Source organism: Phasianus colchicus, chromosome Z, assembly GCF_987193195.1.
Source record: "Phasianus colchicus chromosome Z, bPhaCol1.hap1.1, whole genome shotgun sequence".
NCBI classification, from domain to species: domain Eukaryota; kingdom Metazoa; phylum Chordata; class Aves; order Galliformes; family Phasianidae; genus Phasianus; species Phasianus colchicus.
The window spans coordinates 84,733,331-84,753,173 of record NC_143476.1 but is presented as its reverse complement, the minus strand read 5'-3'; the positions used below and the strand labels follow the sequence as shown (position 1 = coordinate 84,753,173).

Below are 19,843 nucleotides of genomic sequence, written 5' to 3'. Positions count from 1 at the left end.
CTTTCAGTTATGATGCAAATGCAGCTTTACTCCGGCTCCTCAAGAAAGTTGGTTTCAACCAACTTTATTATAGCTCAAAACAAATGAAGAATATCTGGGAACTGAAAAGCCACCTCATTTGTGTGACTTTTACTGCTTCCTGTAACAACATTTCTAACGAGGGCAGGGAGGTGTAAAAGATTGTTGCTGGAGACAGAGCACAGACATAGACACAGCTTTTGTCTGGTCCCTGTGCATTCTTATGTCTCTATGGAAATGGACATGCTACTACAAATGAAATAGAAATATAGAGATCTGTTGAGTTTCTGCTCCTGTCCAAGCCATAATCTTCTGGTTGAGGAATTCAGCTTCCAGTTGCATCATCTCCAGGATATGACCCTTTCATTCAGAGAGAGGACACCCTAATACATCTACACAGGGCTTGCAGCTTTCCCAGGGAGGTTGTGGATGCCCCATCCCTGGAGGCATTCAAGGCCAGGCTGGATGTGACTCTGGACAGCCTGGTCTGCTGGTTGGCGACCCTGCACATAGCAGGGGGTTGAAACAAGATGACTATTGTGGTCCTTATCAACCCACGTCATTCTATGATTCTATGATGATTCTATGATCCTGTGACATAGGGCCTGCAGGAGACCTGCATCTCAAATGTCTCTGCATACCTACATTTAGACATATGACTGAGCCCATCATTGACACAGTCAGTGAAGCAATTCAGCCCCCGCTGCAAGGTCACAAGGTGACCAGTTCTCTAGGCTCCTGTGTTTTTTTAGCACAGCAGAACCAGCATGCATATGGAGAGGAAATGGAGCTTGGAGTCCTTATGGAAGTAGTGATGGTGAGGATATCGTTGTTTGGCTTTCTTTCCTGCTCACCCAATGCTCACTGAATGTACCACTTGTCAGCCTGAGCAGGGTCATGGGCTCCCAGACCTCCCCCAGCTGTCAGTACTTTTGTCTTGCAGCCGTGGATTGTAGGGCTCAGATACAATCAGCTCCTGCACACGTTCTCTGTGCTGGATCTATGAACACTCTTGTGCAATCGTCCCTCCGCTCTATATCCCCTGGAGGCAGCATAGAGGTTCTCAGCATTTCACATTTCGTACCTGGAGGCACAAACACAGTCATCTTCATCCCCATATCAAGGGCATTCATCATTGTGACATGTTTTTTAAGCTCAGCTGCTCACCTGGGCATTGCAGGGCTGGGCTGCCTGGCCTGACATCTGCTGAGCAATCTTGCAGCCTCTGGACTCAGGGACAGGGAACATAGGTTAGAGGTTTGGTAACTTTTGACTTCATATTCCTGCTGCTTGGAGATAAAGGAGGCTTTGTGTGCCCCACCTATTATCTTGTATTTACTCAGATGCATTTTCCATCCTGACCATTCCTATGTCTTGTGTCTTGTATTGGGTCTCATGTCTTATATCTGGACTGGAGCTTTTCAGCAGCCACCACACAGAGCAACGCAAGGGGGGCACCAGCTCACCCCACAACACTCAACTACCTGCTTGTGGTCTCCCACAGCACTGCCAGCTGGGCTAGTAGGGGCAGGTAGGTGTCCTCATCTGTCTGTAGGCAAGAGGCAGGACACACCCCAGGTTCTAGGACTCTCCTCTTCTGCCCTTGGGTCAGGTTGATCAGCTGCAGGCACACACAAAGCACGGGATAGCAGGGAACGTTTTGTAGATATTCCAGATCCAAAAGATGTTTCTGTCTGTTCAAGGCCAGCAGCAGAAATGAGTAGGAAGTAAGTGGATATCCTGGAGAGGAAGAGGAGAAGAAGATGGGGTAGATGAAAACTATACAACTCCTGGCAAGGCACTAAGCCAGTTTATGATCCTTCAGCCTCTCCTTTCTGGAGGCAGTCAAGATCAGGCTGGATGGACCTATGACCACCCAAATCAAGCTGCAGACATCCCTGTTCATTACAGGGGAGTTGGACTACATGGTCTTTAAGGGTCCCTTCAAGTTCAAACTTGCTATGATTCCATGATTCCATAACCAATAAAACAACTATCTCAGTCAGCATGTTTCATATTACATTTCTGGAAGTCTGTGCTAGTTGGCATCTTGAACCTGAGTGCTTATTCTCCTTGTTACCTTCCTTCCATTTATTTCATTTTCTTCCATTTACCTCCAATGTCAGAGCCTGGATCAACCCCAGCTGGACAGGTTCTGCTGGGGAGATGCCATGCTAATAGGCATTTCTCCTCAGATCTGCTCTCAGACAGACATTGAAGAGCAACTATCTCAAGTTTAAGTAAAAAGTGTCTGCTGGAGAGATCTCACCCAACTAAAAAGCTGCAGATCATGTGAAGGCTTCAAGACTCTTTCTATGTCCTCTGCTGATTCCCATGCTCCTTCTGGACAGAGAAATGTGCTGCAGCTACTGGGGCATGAGTGAGCCAATCTGTTCCCCAGTGTGGCTTTTAAGTAAAACTGTTTTTCACTGTCAATGTCACTTAGCCTCAGCCAGTAGGACAGCAGATAAATGATGCCCATTGGCCATGCTCCAGAGGAACAAGCATCCTTCCCACTCATCAGCAGAGAGAGCTGAGCTTCCTACTTGGTCCCTGGGATTGGAGCCACGTGCACTGGCAGAGCAGCACAAACATATTACAGTCATAGAATCCTCAGAGTTAGAAGGGACATAGAAGGTCATCTAGTCCAACTGCCCTGCAGTGAACAGCGGCATCCACAGCTCAGTCAGCTGCTCAGACTGTGGTTCAGCCAGGCCTTGAAAGTCTCCAGGAAGCATAGTCTGTGATGAAGGTTGGAGTTGCAGAATCACTGTCTTTGGAGGTGTTCAAGAAATGTGGAGATGTCACACTGAGGGACATGGTTAGTGAGCATAATGGGGATGGGTTTATGGTTGGACTAAATCTTAGAGATCTTTTCCAACTGAAATGATTCTATGATTTATAGATGGATTCGAGATCCAAATCCCATTCCTGAGGTGTGTGCAGTGCTGTTTCTCCCCATAGTCCTTGAGCTTTTTAATGTGTTGTTTATATTGGATTTCAAAACCTGAAAAATTCCATGTCACCAAGTCTTTCGGGTATGTGTATATCTACTTGAATGTCCACTTTGTGCAGCTGGGCTGGTCTTCTATCCAAGGTGTATTTATGAAGTCCTGATGCTTTTGATTGCTGACTTTTAAATCCACTAGAAATTTTAGGAACAATGGATCCAAATCAAGTTTTTAGCCTTAAGCTTGCTTAATGAGGGAACTCCCCTTTTCATTCCTTCTTCAGGCTGCTGTTAGAACACTGGGGGAAACCTTAAGAAGTCTCCTTAATGTTGCAAGTAGAAAAATATCTTCAAATCTTTCTTAATCTTAAATACATTTCTTCACGATATGTTAAATACAATACACGTGCTGCAAAACTTTGCTGTCAGGAGGTATCAGCTGCTTCTTAAATAAAACCACTGCCCTTTAAAACGATTGAGTTTCTCTCTGTGTGTCTTTCACAGCTTTCTGCTATTGATGTTTCCTTTCCAGTGTGGCTTTTTAATTGCCATTATATGGCTACACATGGAAATATTTTCATTTTGATAAACTCATTTGGCTATATAATTGTTCTCCAGCCCCCTGGAGTGAGATGGCCATGCTCATTTCTTCAGCTGAATTGCAGCAGTGAGAAGCCACATGACAGCAGCTGGGCTGCATCCTTTGCCTTGAACTCTCTCATTCTCCCTCACGTGCACACTGCATCCAGAGAAACCCCTCATGGGAATTGTTGCTTCTGAACTGGAGCTGAATTGGGCAAAGTGAAGAGGAACTTCCTGCTCAGAATGGAATTTGTGCTGCCAGGAAGGATTTTTATTGTACTTCACACAGTAAATAATGAAAAGGCGGCTTAATGAGACACACATCTAAGGCACCTACAAGCCTACAGAGGCTCCTATGTGGTGGTGGTGGATTGACAGTCGGACTAAATGATCTTTGTGGTCATTTCCAGCCTTAATGATTCAGTGATTCTCACAATGATGCCCACAGGCTCAGAAGCCCTGGACACACCAGAACTCTGGTCATGCTGGAATTGGGCATGTGGGCTATGACTGCTTTCTACCTTGAGGTACATGATGAGGGCAGAAACTTGGGGGTCATGGAAGTCCAAGCATGACATGAGCATGCAGAACTGCCAAGGACGTAGAGAAGACAGCACTTGCCAATAATGCCTGGTCCTTGCCAATGATATCCAACAACAGAGCCTCATCTTCTCTTCTCCGTTGGCCTGTCCTGAGATAGCAGCCTTGAAACAGTTTCAGATATTCTCCCACATGATGACCTTGTCTCAGTCCCACTTTCTCATATAGTTACCAGGTATCTCTTTTGGATGGAAGAGGATGTCATGAACCAAGAGGAAGGTGGTGGGGAAAAGGGAAGAGAGCAAGCAGCTGAAGTGTCTATGCTGATTCTTTTTGATCGTAAGTGGAAACCTGCCCTGGGGCAGTGTCACCACACCAGCCAAGTGCCAGCCAGTTCCTGAATCCCCAGTACTCACTGCTGGCAGATGAGAGCTGAAACTCACTTTGGGATAGAAAAGCAGTGCAGAAGGAGTCAGTGCTTTACTCCCATCCCCACCACAGCACCTGCAGCAAAGAACTCAGAGCCAGCTGACAAGAGGAACTGAACTCTTGGCCACTATTCCTTATAAATTTCATAGGTTTTAAAGCCAGAGGGGACCTTTCCCGTCTACTTGACCTTCTGTAATATAGAGGTCTGGGAATTTCCTCCAGAGGGACTTGCTCTTGGAGAAGAGCTTGCTGTTTAAGTGAGACACCTTTTTGCAAGCCAGTCTTAATTTGAAACCCTCGCACAATAGACATTCCACAACATCTTTGTTCTAGTGGCTAAATATTCTCCCTGTCAAGCATGAATAGTTTGAATTGCAGATTTATTTCTTCCTACATACTAAGTATATTTCAAGAGCCTGATGGTTGGAATTCTTCTGACCTAAAACCTAGCAGTCGTTATTTGGCCAGGTGAGTCTTAACTTCTCCAAGAACTGCAAAGGCACAGTATTGAGAACATGATGATTTGTTGTTTTGAAATTTAGGCACGAGAAAGGGAAAGATTAGAAAAAGGACAAAAAATAAATATTAGGCAACTAAACTGAAAACAAACAATCACAATTTGCAGCAACTTAAGGGTGCCTGCTGCCTGGGATGCTGCTGTCTGCAATTAATCTTGTCTTTTCCTCCCCACACTCAAATAGTAGTTCCTGAAATCTGGCATGTGAAACTACCCAATGCAGTGCTTTCTTCACAGGGTTGCCACATGCGTGGATAATATGGGCAAGACCTTTTTGGAAAGGGACATAAAACTGCTTAGCTCCCATCCACTCAACTTGGGCTGAGGATCTGTTCAGCTGCACTTGGCACTCCAACAGATCCCCAGAGGGAGGAAGACCTACACAGTGGGAACGTGGCTAAGACAAAAGATAGTCAAGATTTGGCCTGAAAGAGGTTGGTGTTTTGCTGCAGTTTTAATAAAGATTCCAAAATAGAACACTGAGGCAAAAGTAAGGCAAGGTTATAGGAAAAGGCTCAGACGGGAGCAGGAGGAAATGGTACAGAGCACACACTGAAAGAAAAACAGCAATTCTGGAGTCCACAGTCATCGCGTCTGTGGTAAGAATTTCAGCTGAAGTGGTAGAAGAGTGAGAAAAGGACACAGCCCTCGAGAAAAAGGGAAAGCGATCCCTGCAGCTACGTGAATTGATTGCGACAGTACACAAGGCCTTTAAACAGGTTTTGAGGGATAAACTTTCAAGACAGAAATGGAACAAAGCGGCAGAAATGGGACAAGGACAGCACACTGAACAAACAGATTTCTTGCTAAAAATCACTTGATTTCTAGTTGGTGAATTGAAGCAAATCACATTAATCCAACTTCACTGAACTGTTCAGATGGCACCATGTGGGAAGTTATAGACTTTTTTTAAGGCTGTACAGCTGACAGAGGAAAAACACAGCAGGACATAAATCAGCAACAACACTTTTATTTACAGAGAACATAGGCAGGAAGGACTGTGCAGTTCTTTGAGCAGTGGGCTCAGGTGTGCATTACTTATGTTCTCTACATTGTGCAAGGAAGTAATTAGCTCAGGCACTGCATCTTCTCCTACCTACCTCCGAAGTGAAAGGAATACAGCACCACATTACGTATGGATACACTGCCTGAAGGGGTTAATTCACTTTTGCTAACGCGGGCTGCAGAGAGGAAAGGGGTTTGAGGAAGCTTTTGTTCCTGACAACTTCCTTATCATGGCAAAGTTTACTGTCCAGAGCTTAAAAATAAAACAGGCACTGACATCTTACAATGTGGGTATTAACATTTTATTTCATAAAAAGGAAAAAAAAAAAAAAAAACAACAACAAAAAAAGAATACATTGTTTTAGTGACTGGAAATGTGTACAAAGTTCATATTTCAAAGAATTCACGCATTAAAGAAAATGCCTTCAAAAGAGTTTCTCTAAGACAGAAGCATGGGACCTACAAATTCTTTCACAACTGATACTGTTTGTTTCAAACACTCTGTATAGCACTGAGAGAGCCAGCCATCCTCTGACACACTGGTGCTATAGGAGCCAGAGGTGTCTGAACTCAGACCCTCATCAGAAAAAATGTGGTAGAAGAGTCCTGAGTGCCAGGGATGCCCCCACAATTCTGCAAGGTAGAAAACTAAATGCTCCAATCACACTGTGCCAAAATCTAAAGCTGTCTTGGGCAAACCCAACAGTTGTCTCAAAGCTGTCAGAGAATAGGTAGTTCCCACACATCTTTAAATTAAATGATCCCCATCTTGTTTTGTAGTAACAGCTTTTTAAGGAGTGCATTTATATATCTCTATAAAAAAAATACTATTGTGAAATTTACATCAACACACACAACTTTAGCAACACCATGCTTTCAGTGGAACTTGGCTATTAGCTGCTTGCAATTTATATACAAAGCTGATTAATAAGAAAGGCTGCTAATGGGAACCAAGCTTTCTTTCCAGGTTATCCCCTGACTAAAACAAAGATTTCCTATGTTTTGTCTTCCATGAGTTGGCAAGATTGAAAACTGTGATTAGAACACCAGGATGCTGTGGCTTGTAAACATTTTGTCATAGTATTATATTAAAATCCAGTGCATTCTCGCTATCTGTTCTGACTCTCTGCTCCTGGATCAATGGATTGATTTTGTAAGCTCTTCGGAGAAATGAAAATTTTAGCCAATTAAAATATTGTAGATAAGTCCATTCCTGGTGTCAAGTCACCGACTTTAGAGCAACACCAAGCATGAACTTGATCCATCATAGAACCGCAGGCAATTTTTTCTCAGGATAATCCACACCAGAAAAACAATTTCTGTTTTGCATGGTCCCCACTCTGCAGATGGGGCACATGTTCAGATGGAAGCAGTTTGCCAAGCTCAAAGGCCAAGACAGCAAAGCAGCCCAATAGAGCCCCTTATTCCTGATTCATGAGGCCCATGCTAGAGTTGTTGGACAGCAATGCTTGCTTCTCTCCTGTCTCCTAAAATTCTCAACCCCCTTCAAGATGGAAAGATAGTAGGGAAAGATTATATGATACTGCATGGAAGGTAAAGGCACATAGGAAAGTATCTAAAGCAAGTGCATCAGGGATATAAAAAAAAAAAAATTAAAAAAAAAATTAAAGACTAGAATAACTCAAGACAAAAAAAAACTCTTCCTGTTCTTGTTGAAGCTCTTCTTAACTCCTCCCTCCTCTTCACCAGCTACAGTCCTGAGTAATGAACATCTGCCACATCTGAATGGCAGCTTTCTCAGACCCTCTCCTTGTGCTTCACATTGGCCAGCTTGACTGTCTCCTGCTCAGAGGCAGGTGGAGAAGGCTCATCATGACATCCAATCATCAGCTGGTAGACTATCACTCCTGCAATGGCCCCGAGGAAAGGAGCAACAATTGGAACCCACCACCACTGCTTACCAGTCCTGGAAAACAAGAAGAAAATGCACAAGGTTAAGAATTCCAGCCTAAGCATTAGGATACTTGTGTTTCAGCCTGGAATAATGCAAAATCTGATTATTTGCAAACATCTCCTTTGACATGCAAGACAACAGTAACCCTATGTCCACAGCAACATCCAAGGCAGTTGCTGCCTCTTGCTGCAAGTTCTGGGGACAAGCACTTCAGAGCAGCTGTTTCCAGGACTTCTAGAACTCTCTCTCCACCAAGAAAGTAGAGAAACCATCACTGTCTGAGCTAGGCACTTTCACTTCCCTCCTACTGCCTGCAGGAAAGTACTCCTTTACAACATACAGCCTCTGCTGCTCAGAGTTCTGAGTTTTCTCCAGGTTCAACAAAATGTAACAAACGACTTGCACTTCCTTCCATCAAAAAAAAGTGGACAAGATCATGTTCAAGGTGCACCTGAGCTTCTCATCTCTGAGATTTCCTCCCCAAAGTTCATTAATTTGCTGGAAACTGTTGTAGTTCTATGATTTTTTAAGAAATCAAAGCAGAGCAGACTGTGTCTTATAAAGAGGTTTACACATTCCAAAGACACCTTCAGGGGTGCTAAGATTCTCTCTGGTGCCAGAGGTACCACCTACTTGAATCTGTAACTTTTTTTCCCCCTTGATGCACAAAGGTTTCATTGGCAAGCTCTTACCAGAACACTTCAGTGCCCCATCCAGCAATGGCTGTGAAGAGACGAGGCCCAAAGTCTCTGGCAGGGTTGACAGCATAGCCAGAGTTGAAGCCCATGGAAGTTCCAATAACGAGGACAACAAAGCCAACTGTGAAAGCTTCCAGCCCCGTGGGAACAGGGTTGTTGTAGGGATCCACGATAGCCAAGACACAAACAATCAGGGAAGCAGTGCCAATGAACTGAGAAGGGAAAAATCAGAAAGAAGAATTTAATCCAGACTAATCTTTTAACCAAGTTACTTAACTCTTATGAAGTTCCATGGTTTTAAGAGTCATTCTCTAAAGTGGAAAAGCTACAATAAAACATCTCATGGCACTGTCAGAATTAGACTGAGTGCCCAGTTGGGAAAGGGATGACGGAACATGCTCCTCCTAGCAGCTGATAGATTCCTTTGTGCCTACACCTTTTCCCTGCACACAGAAGAGCTATCAATAACTGTGTAAGCAGCCAAATCAGCTGAAGACATCTTCCAGAATATGCTTCCAGGCTGTGATGCATTCTCTGACTAAATGAAAAGGCCAGAACAAACCCAAAATCTCTCTCTTCAAGTTCTGGCACCCTCCAAGCACTTTCTTACCTGATCAAAGAATCCATTCACAACATTCAGATGCTGAGATGGGTAGGTGGCAAAGATACCAGCTGTGGCATTCTCTCCTGTTACATACAGGTGGTTGGAGCCAAAAGCCCAGATGGCATCTGGAGGTGGAGAAAAAGCACCAGTCAAAGCCCAGTAAACATTAATCCGAATTCTAATTCCCCCCTACAAGATGCCTAAATGCCTGTGGTGCTACAGAAGTCAAAATCTCAGATTTTGCTCAGAACAATCTAAACAATGCTCTCAGATTAAATTCCGAGTGGTCCTGTGTTGGGCCAGGAGTTGGACTCAGTGATTCTTGTGTCTCCCTTCCAACTCGGGATTTTTTATGATTCCATACTGCAGTAAACTCATTATTACAGAGGATTTGTATCTTCATACCCACTGACACTCTCCTCATGCCATTCCATCAAGAACACCAATTAGCTCTAGCATTCATTAAATCCTGAGCATTGCTAAGTGCTTTGTCTGGAGTTAGCAGTATTAAACCTTTTACTGATCAGCACAAAGTGATCAGTTCTTATCTTTTGCTGTAATAAGAAGCACCGTGAAAAGAGAAATACACTCATGAGTAACTGGATTTCCACATTGTTTTTCAAGATGTAGAATGCCTGACAAGGGCTGCCAAAGTTGCTAGAAGTCTGACTGTCTCCAGTAGTATTTAGACTATGCAGAAAAAAAATCCAAGTGAAGTCTTTATTTATTACACAAAAAACACGAGGATAAAATGACTCTGGAAAAATGCACAGATGTTAAGTTTCTATCATTGCTATTGTTTCAGCAACATTTCTGGGAGATATGCTTTAATCTAGGCAGCAAAGACCTGTGCATATCATACACACTTTCTGACCTACCATGGTAGAGCCCAAAGACTATGCCAGCTCCTAGGAAAGCTCCAAGTGTCTGGGCCAGGGCATAAACAGGTAGCTTGATCCAGGGCTCTCGGGCCAAGAAGCACATAGCAAAAGTGACAGCTGGGTTCAGGTGTCCACCTGCAGAAAGACAAAAGGTTAATGCACTTTTATGGGCAGAACTTGAATCCAAGAGATGAGCCATGGCACATAGGAAAAGTGCCACATAGGAAAAGTGCAGCCATCCAGGTCTACACAAGTATCACAAGTTCTCACAAGTGAGATCCAGCCCACACACGGAGACACAACATACCTGACACCTGGCCTGCGATCAAAATACCAAGCATCACAGCAAAGCCAAAGGCGAGATTGACAGTCAGGAAACCTCCATGGGTCCCTCTGCTGAGCACGATCTGTGCAACAGAGCCACAGCCGAAGAGCTGAAAGACAAGAACAGACTGAAATTACCTTCTGTGGTTTACATCAGGGCCAGTTGCTGACCAACACTCTTGACTGCTCTGCTTACACCTGCAGAGACTGTTGCAGCACACTCATAACTCAAAGCTTCAGAAAAGTCACAAGGAAAGCCTGCCTCCTGGCTGGGTAAACTGAATCCATGACCAAAAGAAAGTTAAAGATACATCAGCTCACAGTTTACATCTCCAGGAGACTGGACAACTTTGTCCAAACATCCAAATATATGGTGGCTAAAGGTAGACGAGAAGAATCATTGCTCAGATAAGGGGCCTAAACTCTCTGCTGTTAAAAAGGGCTAATAATTGCACATAGATTGGCAGGGCACAGTTTTGCTATTGCCTGGATATAAAGACATGGCTGAAGAAGGCTATGTTCAAGCTGGCATTCAGGGACATTCCTTTCAAGCCATGGCTGAAGGATTGAGGTTGCCTTCCTGAGCTGAGGTACCTATGCTTGTCCCATCCCCAAGGTTTGCTCCCTGCCACAGGCAATTTGAGCACAGCCCACACCACCTCGACACAATGAGATCCTTCCTATGGCAAAGTCATGTAGGAAGAGGTCAGGGCAACAAAACTGTTCTGTCTCTGCAACACCAACAAGCATCAAGCACTCTGGGTAACAACCTATTTTTGTTGGGTGATAAGTAGTGTTGCCTAATTGCTAAAGGAGGCACGTGCTCAGGAAAGACATTAGCTCTAAATGGGTGATTCTTCTTTTCCCAATCACATCCAGAAGCCATACTTCCTATGCTCACTCCAGCCCAGACCAGTTTCCCCTGGCAGTTCAGTTCATCAATCACCCAGATGAATGCCTCCTCCTAGCCATGTCTCTCCACTATCCACCATATATTTTAAGGAGCCCTAGTCCTAATCTTCTGTATGCTTTTATCTTCCACTGGCTTAACCTGAACAGATTCTCAGTGTATACCAGGGATGGTCTCATCACTAGATACTGAGAGCATCCTTAAACTATGACAGGGATAACATCAAGATCCTCAAGGCTAGTGCCTAGAACTTGTGCCCATGTCTGTCCACCTATCAAGATCTTCTGCTCCTATAAATTCCATTATTCCAAGATTACTCAACTGCCACAAAGGCAGTATCTGCTCTTAGTGGATAAACCACCAAATAGGCATCAGGGAGGCGGGAGTGGATCTCTTCACCTCCCCTGTCAATGGGTATACCTGTTGAGCAACACACAATACAGTTGAAGGGCAAAGCCAAAACACAGCTAGTTCATCCCCTCAGTGACTGATGAATTACTAAGAAAACATTGCACTCAATCTGCTGGAAAAGGAGTGGCCAAGTAGGCTGCAGGCTGACTCATGAAGTGGACACTCTGTACTCAGGTACCTCTTGGCACCGGACCCTCTGTTGGAAGAACAAAGGAACCTGTAGAACTTGTTAGTTAACAAAATGATATCCAGTACTGCTTTCTACTGAGTACATAGCAGCCCATTCCTTGTCCTCATATCAAGATTCTCACTTGGAAAACCACAGCAGAGGAGATACCTGTGCGAGGACAGAAAAGATGAGTTGTTGTGTAGCAAACAGAGCTATCATTGCCAGCTTTGTCCAAACCATGAGAGAAGCATAGCTACAAGTGAGCAAAGAAAAACTTGCTAATGACCAGGGTGACATCTGTTCCTTCCCAGAGGAGTCTCAGCACACACTGGGCAGAGTTTTGGACAGAGTACTTGGCTATGGTGTTTGTCTCTCTACAGCCATAAAGCATATCAGTCTGACCAGGAGGTGAGCCCAGAAAAAGCTGCAAAAGGTAGCTGAGTTTGGCAGGGTTGGCCCCAGTTTACTGTAAACTGTAATGATAGAATCACAGAATGGGTTGGGTTGGAAGGGACCTTAAAGATCACCTAGTTCCAGTCCCTTGCTGTGGGCAGGGTTGCTACCCACTAGATCAAGCTTATTCCCACTGATGATGGAATTTGTGTTATTCACTCTGAAGGAACTGGCAGTTCTGCAAGTGGATGGTGGTTGGTTCATCAGACACACATAATTTTGGTCATAGAAACCACAAAGTTCTCCATTCCACCATCTGCGACTGCACTTATTCACAAAGGTCTTCTCTCAAACTGGAGGAATTCCAGCTCTGGTGTTTCCCAAGAAGCTATTCTTCATCCTCCTCTCTGCCATCCTACACCTAGGAATAGCTCCCCAGCTTTTTCTCAGAAGAGAGTCTATGAGCCATGCAAAAACACCCTGGAGCCACTCCACAGGAGCATTACAATTACTTATCAGATTTGCCCTAAGTACTGCTTGGCTTAATTCAGCATAACAGTAGAAAAAATGATTCTAAGTAGATTAAAATTAAAAAGTAAGGTAATATTTAGGGACAAATTTGAGGTTTGATATGCGTGTATGCAATTCCATCCCACATCAGCAGAGTCCTTTAAGCATGAACACATTCCCATACATGAATCCAAACCATGCTCAACCCTGCTCTTGTGGCAAATGGTTTTACATGAGAGCATTTGATACAAGCTGGCAGCACTGGGTGGCAGCCAACAAAACAATTGCACAGGCCAGGTGTAGGGGCAGCTTTGATAGGTGTACCAGGTGGTTATGTTGTCCGGAGGGATACAGTTCCAATTCTTGCAGATGCAAAATCTACAGTTACTATCACCAGATATGTGTAAAATATATGATTGCCTGTAGTGAGATTTATTTTGCACCTTTAATCATTTTGTTTTATGACTGATACAGTCATCTTGGATGACCTTCACATGCAGTGAGGAGAAATGGCAGCATATGGAATGGAGCCCAACCTCCCAACACGGGATCTAAATCAAGTCAATCGGTTTGATTTAGGGTCTCATTTTCCCCACTGATGTAGTCAGCACTCAGGCTAAGTTCAACTCTGAACTTTCCTGTCTAAGATTAGGCAGAACAAATCCCACCAACTCAGTAACACTTTCCTGTATCTTTCAAGACCCCTAAAAAGGCAGTGACAGATATGTTAGAGCCTGGATGACATACCTGAAGCACGTCACGTGTCACAGTGATCTACCATGCTGCTCACGGGGATAGAGATCAAAGTTCACCATCCTCTGTGACAGATTTTGTCATGATCCACTTTTCCAAATCTTTGCACTGCCAGGAGCCTATTGTTTTGTTGTGGTAAATGACCATATAAGTGATGTAACTGACAAAACTTATGATCACACATTTTCAATTCCACTCTTTGTTTTAGTTTTCCCTCCAATTTCTTCTCTCAGGCCATACAAGACAGGATACCCTGACCATTCTGTTTTCTTAAGTCTTTGTTTCCCACTACTTACAGAGTTCAGGAGCATCTAGCTTGAGTTGTAAAGCAAGGAAGATTATATCAAATACAACAGCATTTATTCAATTAAAATCCATGGACTTAAGCTCATGCAATGGATGTGAGTGACCATTATGGTCAGGAGATAGATGTGCACATCCAAGGAAATATGATCCTTCATTCTTGGTTTTAATAATCTGCTGCCAACATATAGTTTTTACATTACCAGAAAAACATCTCAACCAGCAAAAACTCAGGTGAGTCCCTCACAAGGCAGCGTGCAGCCGTCAGCTGTTATATCCCCATGACCCATTAGACAAGTGTTTTTTTAAGTACTAATAAAATGATTGCAACAAGCCATTACTCAGATGTATTAAAGCTACTCTCCCAGGAGTTGAGGTCGATGCACCATTAACCATGTTAATGGAAAACAGCTCCCTAATTTTGTCTAACTGTCTCAAACAGATCTAATGGCTTTCATGGCCAACAAGAAAGCTTCTCACTCCTCTTTCCTCATGAGCTGATCCAACTTGCTGTGCTGTGGAAAATTAATAGGAACATACCATGTTCTGCAGGATCAGTGAGTTGAACTGGTTCAGGGATGAAGGGGCTGGCAGACTCCAGGGGTTGAAAAAGGGAGGAGACAGCCAGCAGCAGGTTGCTGGGTGTAATTTCATACTCAGAAAAAATCAAACTCCCTGTGTCCAGGTTGTGGTTGGGATGGTCCATGTGGCTTTTCCACCCAAGGTGACAAAATTCTGTCCTCCCCCTGGCAGAGAAGCCCTGGAGTTTGTCATAGCTCTTAGGAGAGGGCTTTGAAGGACACAAACATGTTTGAAAGAGCTAATGAAGAGCGAAGGGTTACTAAGTTCATGGACAAATCCTGACCAAAACAGTTCTGTTGATGAACTCAGGTGGAAGAGAGCACAGCAGCCAGGTTCCCTCCCTCTCCTGCCCTCTTTCCTTTGTTGGTGCCCTTTCACGCCTTCAGGTGCAACACAAAAGGCCTGGATGGATTTGTTCTTGGATTTCAGACCAACTGATCTCTAAATCAAGACAGGAAAATTTTGTTGGCATAGCCCAGAAGGACTATTATTACCTGAGCTGCATCTTTACCCTTCAGCCTGCAAAAAACAAGCAAACAAACAAGTGCATGGGAAGAGCGGCTCAGCCCCTGCTGCCCTCCAGTGGACAGCAAAGGTGACATAAGGGCAATCAGATCCTGGGGATAATCCAGGGGAAGGAACCCTGAGAGGAGCCCAGTGTGCATGGGCCTTCCTCAGCCTCAAAGCCCATGCGTCCCGGGGACCTCCTAAAGCCACAGGGGCAGTGCAAGGAGAAACATTTGTGCCTTTCCTGCTGCACCTCTTGAACAAACAGGTGGGTCATGACTTAGAGGTTGCTAAACAGGGAGAAATATCATATTCCACAGCTTGGCTGAACCTACCAGCGCTACCTACCAGCCAGCCTGGATAGGAACAAAAGGCAGGCTCAGATGGTCTGTAATGTTACAGCTCCCTCTGCACTGAGAGCTGTCTTGGAGCCAAGTGAGGAGCAAGAGTGGGGAGATAAGAGGGGCCAAGAGAAGCTACGCCATATGTACACTAACACTGCAAAGAGCTCAGTGCAAAAAAAAAAAAAAAAAAAAAAAACCCACAAAAACTGAGCAACCTACAGCAGAGCAGTTGGGGACTAGTGGGGAGACTTGTTATTTAGTTTGTTCCTTCGCCATGCGTACCGAAGCAAGAACACATTCTGATATCCCTGATGTCCATCAGATAAGGAAGCCTTAGCTCTTAGAAAGACCTGGGCTTCACTCACAGTGTTGGGCATTGCTGGAGAAAGCTGTGTCCCACCAGGGCAAGTTGTAGTGCCTGAGGTCTCATCTCTGTGGGAAGGAGAAATCTCCCTGCTCCTGCACTGGGCCAGCAAGGCTATAGTTTGGGTGGTTAACAAACAGCTCTGAGCTCTTCTGGTGGAAGAGGTGGTGGAGAGCAGCAGCACTACCAGCAGTTAGATGAGGTTCCCCTTGCCTCGATCATCCCAGCCACCTTACTATTTTGGCTTCTGTGGTTAACAGCACACTCAGACTCTAAAGAGTTCCCACCTGGCCGCAAAGGCAGCACAGCCTGGCTGAAAAGTAATTAGGAATTGTTTTGTTCCTTCCTCATGCCTCAGCAGCAGTGAATCATAGTCTGACTTGGAAATCAGTTACAATAGCAAATTACTTCTGCAAACGTTAAAACTGAACAGGGACAGCCTTGGTATTTGCAGCCAGCAGACAAAGACAAACAGTTCGAGCCTTTAAGGAAAGCATGGAGACCTGCTGTTGGAAATCTCGCTTTAGTGAGTTGCTACAGCAATAACACAAACAGCAAGTGAGTCGGAAAATGCCTTCAGTGTTTGCATTGCTTAACTATTTCCAGCAAGAGGTGCTTCTGACACGGATAGAAAGTTCAAACCTAACGTATCAGAAAGTGTATGTTGGGGGGAGAGGAAAGGGACTGTCATCTTCACTATCAAAGGAAACAGAAGCAGCGCTAAACTCTTGTAACAGGAGGGTCACAAGCAGCAGAGTGCAGCTCTGTTGTGCAAGGCACATAGCAAGAGCAGCAACTCCAGAGCAACTCACCTTTTTGCTCTTCAAGGATGGCTGCTTAGTTGGATTATTTTTCTTACCTTAAACAAAAAGGCAGTGTTTTCTCTTAGGCAACATTCTGCTGCCTTTACAACTCTTACCAGCAGGTAAGTACTATGGGGTTCTGAAAAGATTTTGCTGTAGAAGACCTTTAGAGAGCTGCCGTTATGCAAGTGAAGGGGAGGAGAGAAGAAGCTGAAGCCATTCCAATATCCATGGCAGGACAAGTTCTACATTATACAGTGCAATCTTAAGTAAGCTGCAAACTTAAACATTGGGCTCAGGAAGTTGACTTTGGTGTGAATGATACCAAGCCTTAAATCCATCCCCAATACTGCCCGGTTCTAGAGAAATTCATATGCAGCCAACACCATCTCCCACAAAAGCAGCTTCATGGATTCCATTCTCTGAAGCCCACAAAAGGTGCTTGCTGGGCTCAGCTGCAGATGAATGCTTTTGCTCTCAGCTCAGCCTGCTGGGACTTCTGCAGGATAGAAATGTCCATTTTCCCTCCAGGCCGGATCAGGATCTCTATCCTGGGATTATCTCGCTGAATCCACTACCAAGGTCCTCTGATAAGGAAAAAAGACGACTCCAAGACTTTTGCTTCTGCCTTCAGGGCAGTTGATGAAATAAAAAAAGATACAGAGGAATGTGGGTGATAGGGAGCAATTAAATATATATGTATTATATTTATTTTAATTTTTAATAAAGTATGTAGCTCCTTATGAACAGAAGAGCAGACTGGGACAGCTGCAAGGGACCAGCTTCCCTCTCTGTATTCCATGCTAACAGCCAGGCAGAGTTCAATACGCCTGGGACTTCCCAGTTCTCCCACTGCATCTGCTCCCACACAGCACAGAGCTCCCACTGCAGAGGAGCTGAAGTGATCCTGGATCACTTTGGGACAGAGTTGAGAGCACCAATAAAAGCAGCATTTTCTTTGGTCCCAGGCACCAGCTCAGGGAGTCCTGGACAAGGTGATGAACTGCTTTTGCACACACACATGAAAACAGAGCAAGCGTGGTGCTCCCTGAGGTTAATGGTGCCCATTCTCATTTTGGAGTCTGGATAAGCAGTGGGACCAAACCTTTCCTGGGGCTCTGAGCACACCCTGACCCCTCTCCGCCCCAAAGCAGCAAGACTATAAGGAAAAGTTGTGTCAGCAGAAAGAATAACTTATTTCTTAACCACAAGGCCTTCTGAAAGCTTGCACAGCTGAACGTGTGCCTCATTTATCCAGTAGAACTAACCTGGCTAGCAGGAGACATTATCTTTCCCACAGGAACTACCTTGCATCTATCCTGAGACACTGCAGAGACCTTCTGCTGGTTACATTCCTATCAGCTTCTTATCACCTTTATCCCAAGTAACTCTTCCCTAGGATACCAACAGGACACATCCTAAAAATCATCAGAGCTGGGTCATTCCAGAGATAAGGCCACTGCACTGTGCAGAGCTGCTTTCTTTTAGGAGTGGTAGCATTTTATTGTCATGTTTATACCCCTGTGCAAGACTCAATAGTCCCCTCTTCCCCATAAGTAAAGCACAAGACAGTGTGTCGGACCCCCAGGAGCACATGTGGCTTCATCAGCCTTCCTCTGCCTTCAGCCCCTCCGTCCATCAGTGCTCTCCCCAGACCACCAGTTACAGAGAGGAATAAACCCACAATCACTCTACCACATGGGTTTACACTACTTCAGATGAAGTTTCACCTGCACATTTTGGCTGTGCTACCACCAAATCATTGGGCATCGCATAGTCCTCCGTTTTTGGACGCCCAACATGAGATACCCCCACTGCAGTGTTGCTACACTGTGTGATCCCTATCCTTCACTGCTGTCCTACCTGCTCAAATCAGGCTTCAGCCTCAAAGATATCCACCCCACTTTGTCCCCTATATCCTGTCCCTTTGGAAACCCAGCACTACAGCAGGCGGCAGAGTTCTGTTGCAGTCGTCATTTACAAACTGATGTGTTTTGTAGTGGGAGTGACAGCCTTGCACTGCCACGCAGGCGGGATCAGCTGCCAGCACGGGCTGTCCTGGTGGCATGCAGCCCTGCTGATAAGACCCTTGGGGACCTGCAGCAGGCAGTACGACATTTTGCTGATGCAGTTTAAATTCTGACCGTTTCTTCTTCACAGGATGCACAAAGAAAACAAAGTGAGGTTTTCACTGCCTGGATGATAACACTTGAACTATTTCAGTGCCAAGACAATACTCCAAGACAGAGTGGGAAAGGAAGTTTTGCATGATCTCTAGCAAAACACTTGTTCCAACGCTGAGTCTGCTGTCTGTGCTTTGTGAACACACAGACACACTACAGCCCCTCAACACCTGCTGAGCTCTGCAGAAGCCACTCCTTGCCAGCAGCCCTGAAGCTCACCCTACAGCACAAGGTTATCCTCTATGGATAACGCCTGTGCCAACAGGCAGGTTGCACGGGAGGTGGGCTCATCCACCTGCAATTCCCAGCAGCAGCACAGTGCCAGGACCAGCACAGTCCCTGCAGCAGGACAATGTCCCCACACCAGGATGACGTCCCCACACCAGAGCGACATCCCCACACCCCAGCACAGACTCACCACCAGGATCAGCGTCCCCAGGCACTCAGCCAGCGCTTGCCGCACCAACTTATTTCGGATCCTCAGGTGCTCCTCGATGGTAGCAAGCACGTCCTTTTGCCTCCCCATCGCAGCTGATGTGTCTTCCCAGTGGTGTCAGGGACTAGCAGCAGCTGACAAAGCCTCAGCAAGGTTTCTTCTCCAGCAGAGCGGCTCTTGCTTATAAATAAGTTTGCGGTGCCTGACACACCCCCACCCAGTGACCACACCCCTTCCACACTATTCAAAACCCTTTTTTCCTCCTCCTTTTCAGCATGAGTTGGACTGGGCTGTTTTCTTCTTTGCCCTTATTGCCCATGTAGGTGAGCAAAAGATTTTCAGAAGGAGGAATTGAACGTGGCAGAGATGTCCCACCCAAACACAAATCCCACCAATTGCATGGGGCCGTGACTGCCTCTCCTCAGCTCTAACCAAGGTCCAAAAAGCCAAACCTATGGACCAAACAACATCTTTACCCATCTGTACTATCACACTACCCGGCTTTCAGATTGCAGTCTCTCCAAAGCCCACCACAGCATGGCAGAGGCATTGCTGCCCACCAGCTGGATGAGACTGCCTGGATGAAAAGCTGTCCCCATCCGTGGCCCTGGGGCTGCTGGCAGGATGTGTGCCACTTGTGGTGTCTGGTTTCTGTTAAGACAGCAGTAAAAATTCCCCCGGCTTGACGCAGTGCAGTGGGTGAATGCGCAGG

The 19,843-nt window shown here is 45.3% G+C and overlaps 1 protein-coding gene across 1 annotated transcript; it reads right to left on the bottom strand.

The window, feature by feature from the left end:
* Positions 1 to 6,308: 6,308 nt before the first annotated feature.
* AQP3 (aquaporin 3 (Gill blood group)) lies at positions 6,309 to 19,326 on the bottom strand. Its single transcript, XM_031611647.2, has 6 exons — positions 19,114 to 19,326; positions 10,447 to 10,573; positions 10,137 to 10,274; positions 9,265 to 9,383; positions 8,649 to 8,866; positions 6,309 to 7,968 (listed from the first exon to the last, which is right to left on the bottom strand). Exons 1-6 carry the CDS (start codon positions 19,219 to 19,221, stop codon positions 7,800 to 7,802), a joined length of 879 nt encoding a protein of 292 aa, XP_031467507.1. The 5' UTR covers positions 19,222 to 19,326; the 3' UTR covers positions 6,309 to 7,799.
* Positions 19,327 to 19,843: the final 517 nt, after the last annotated feature.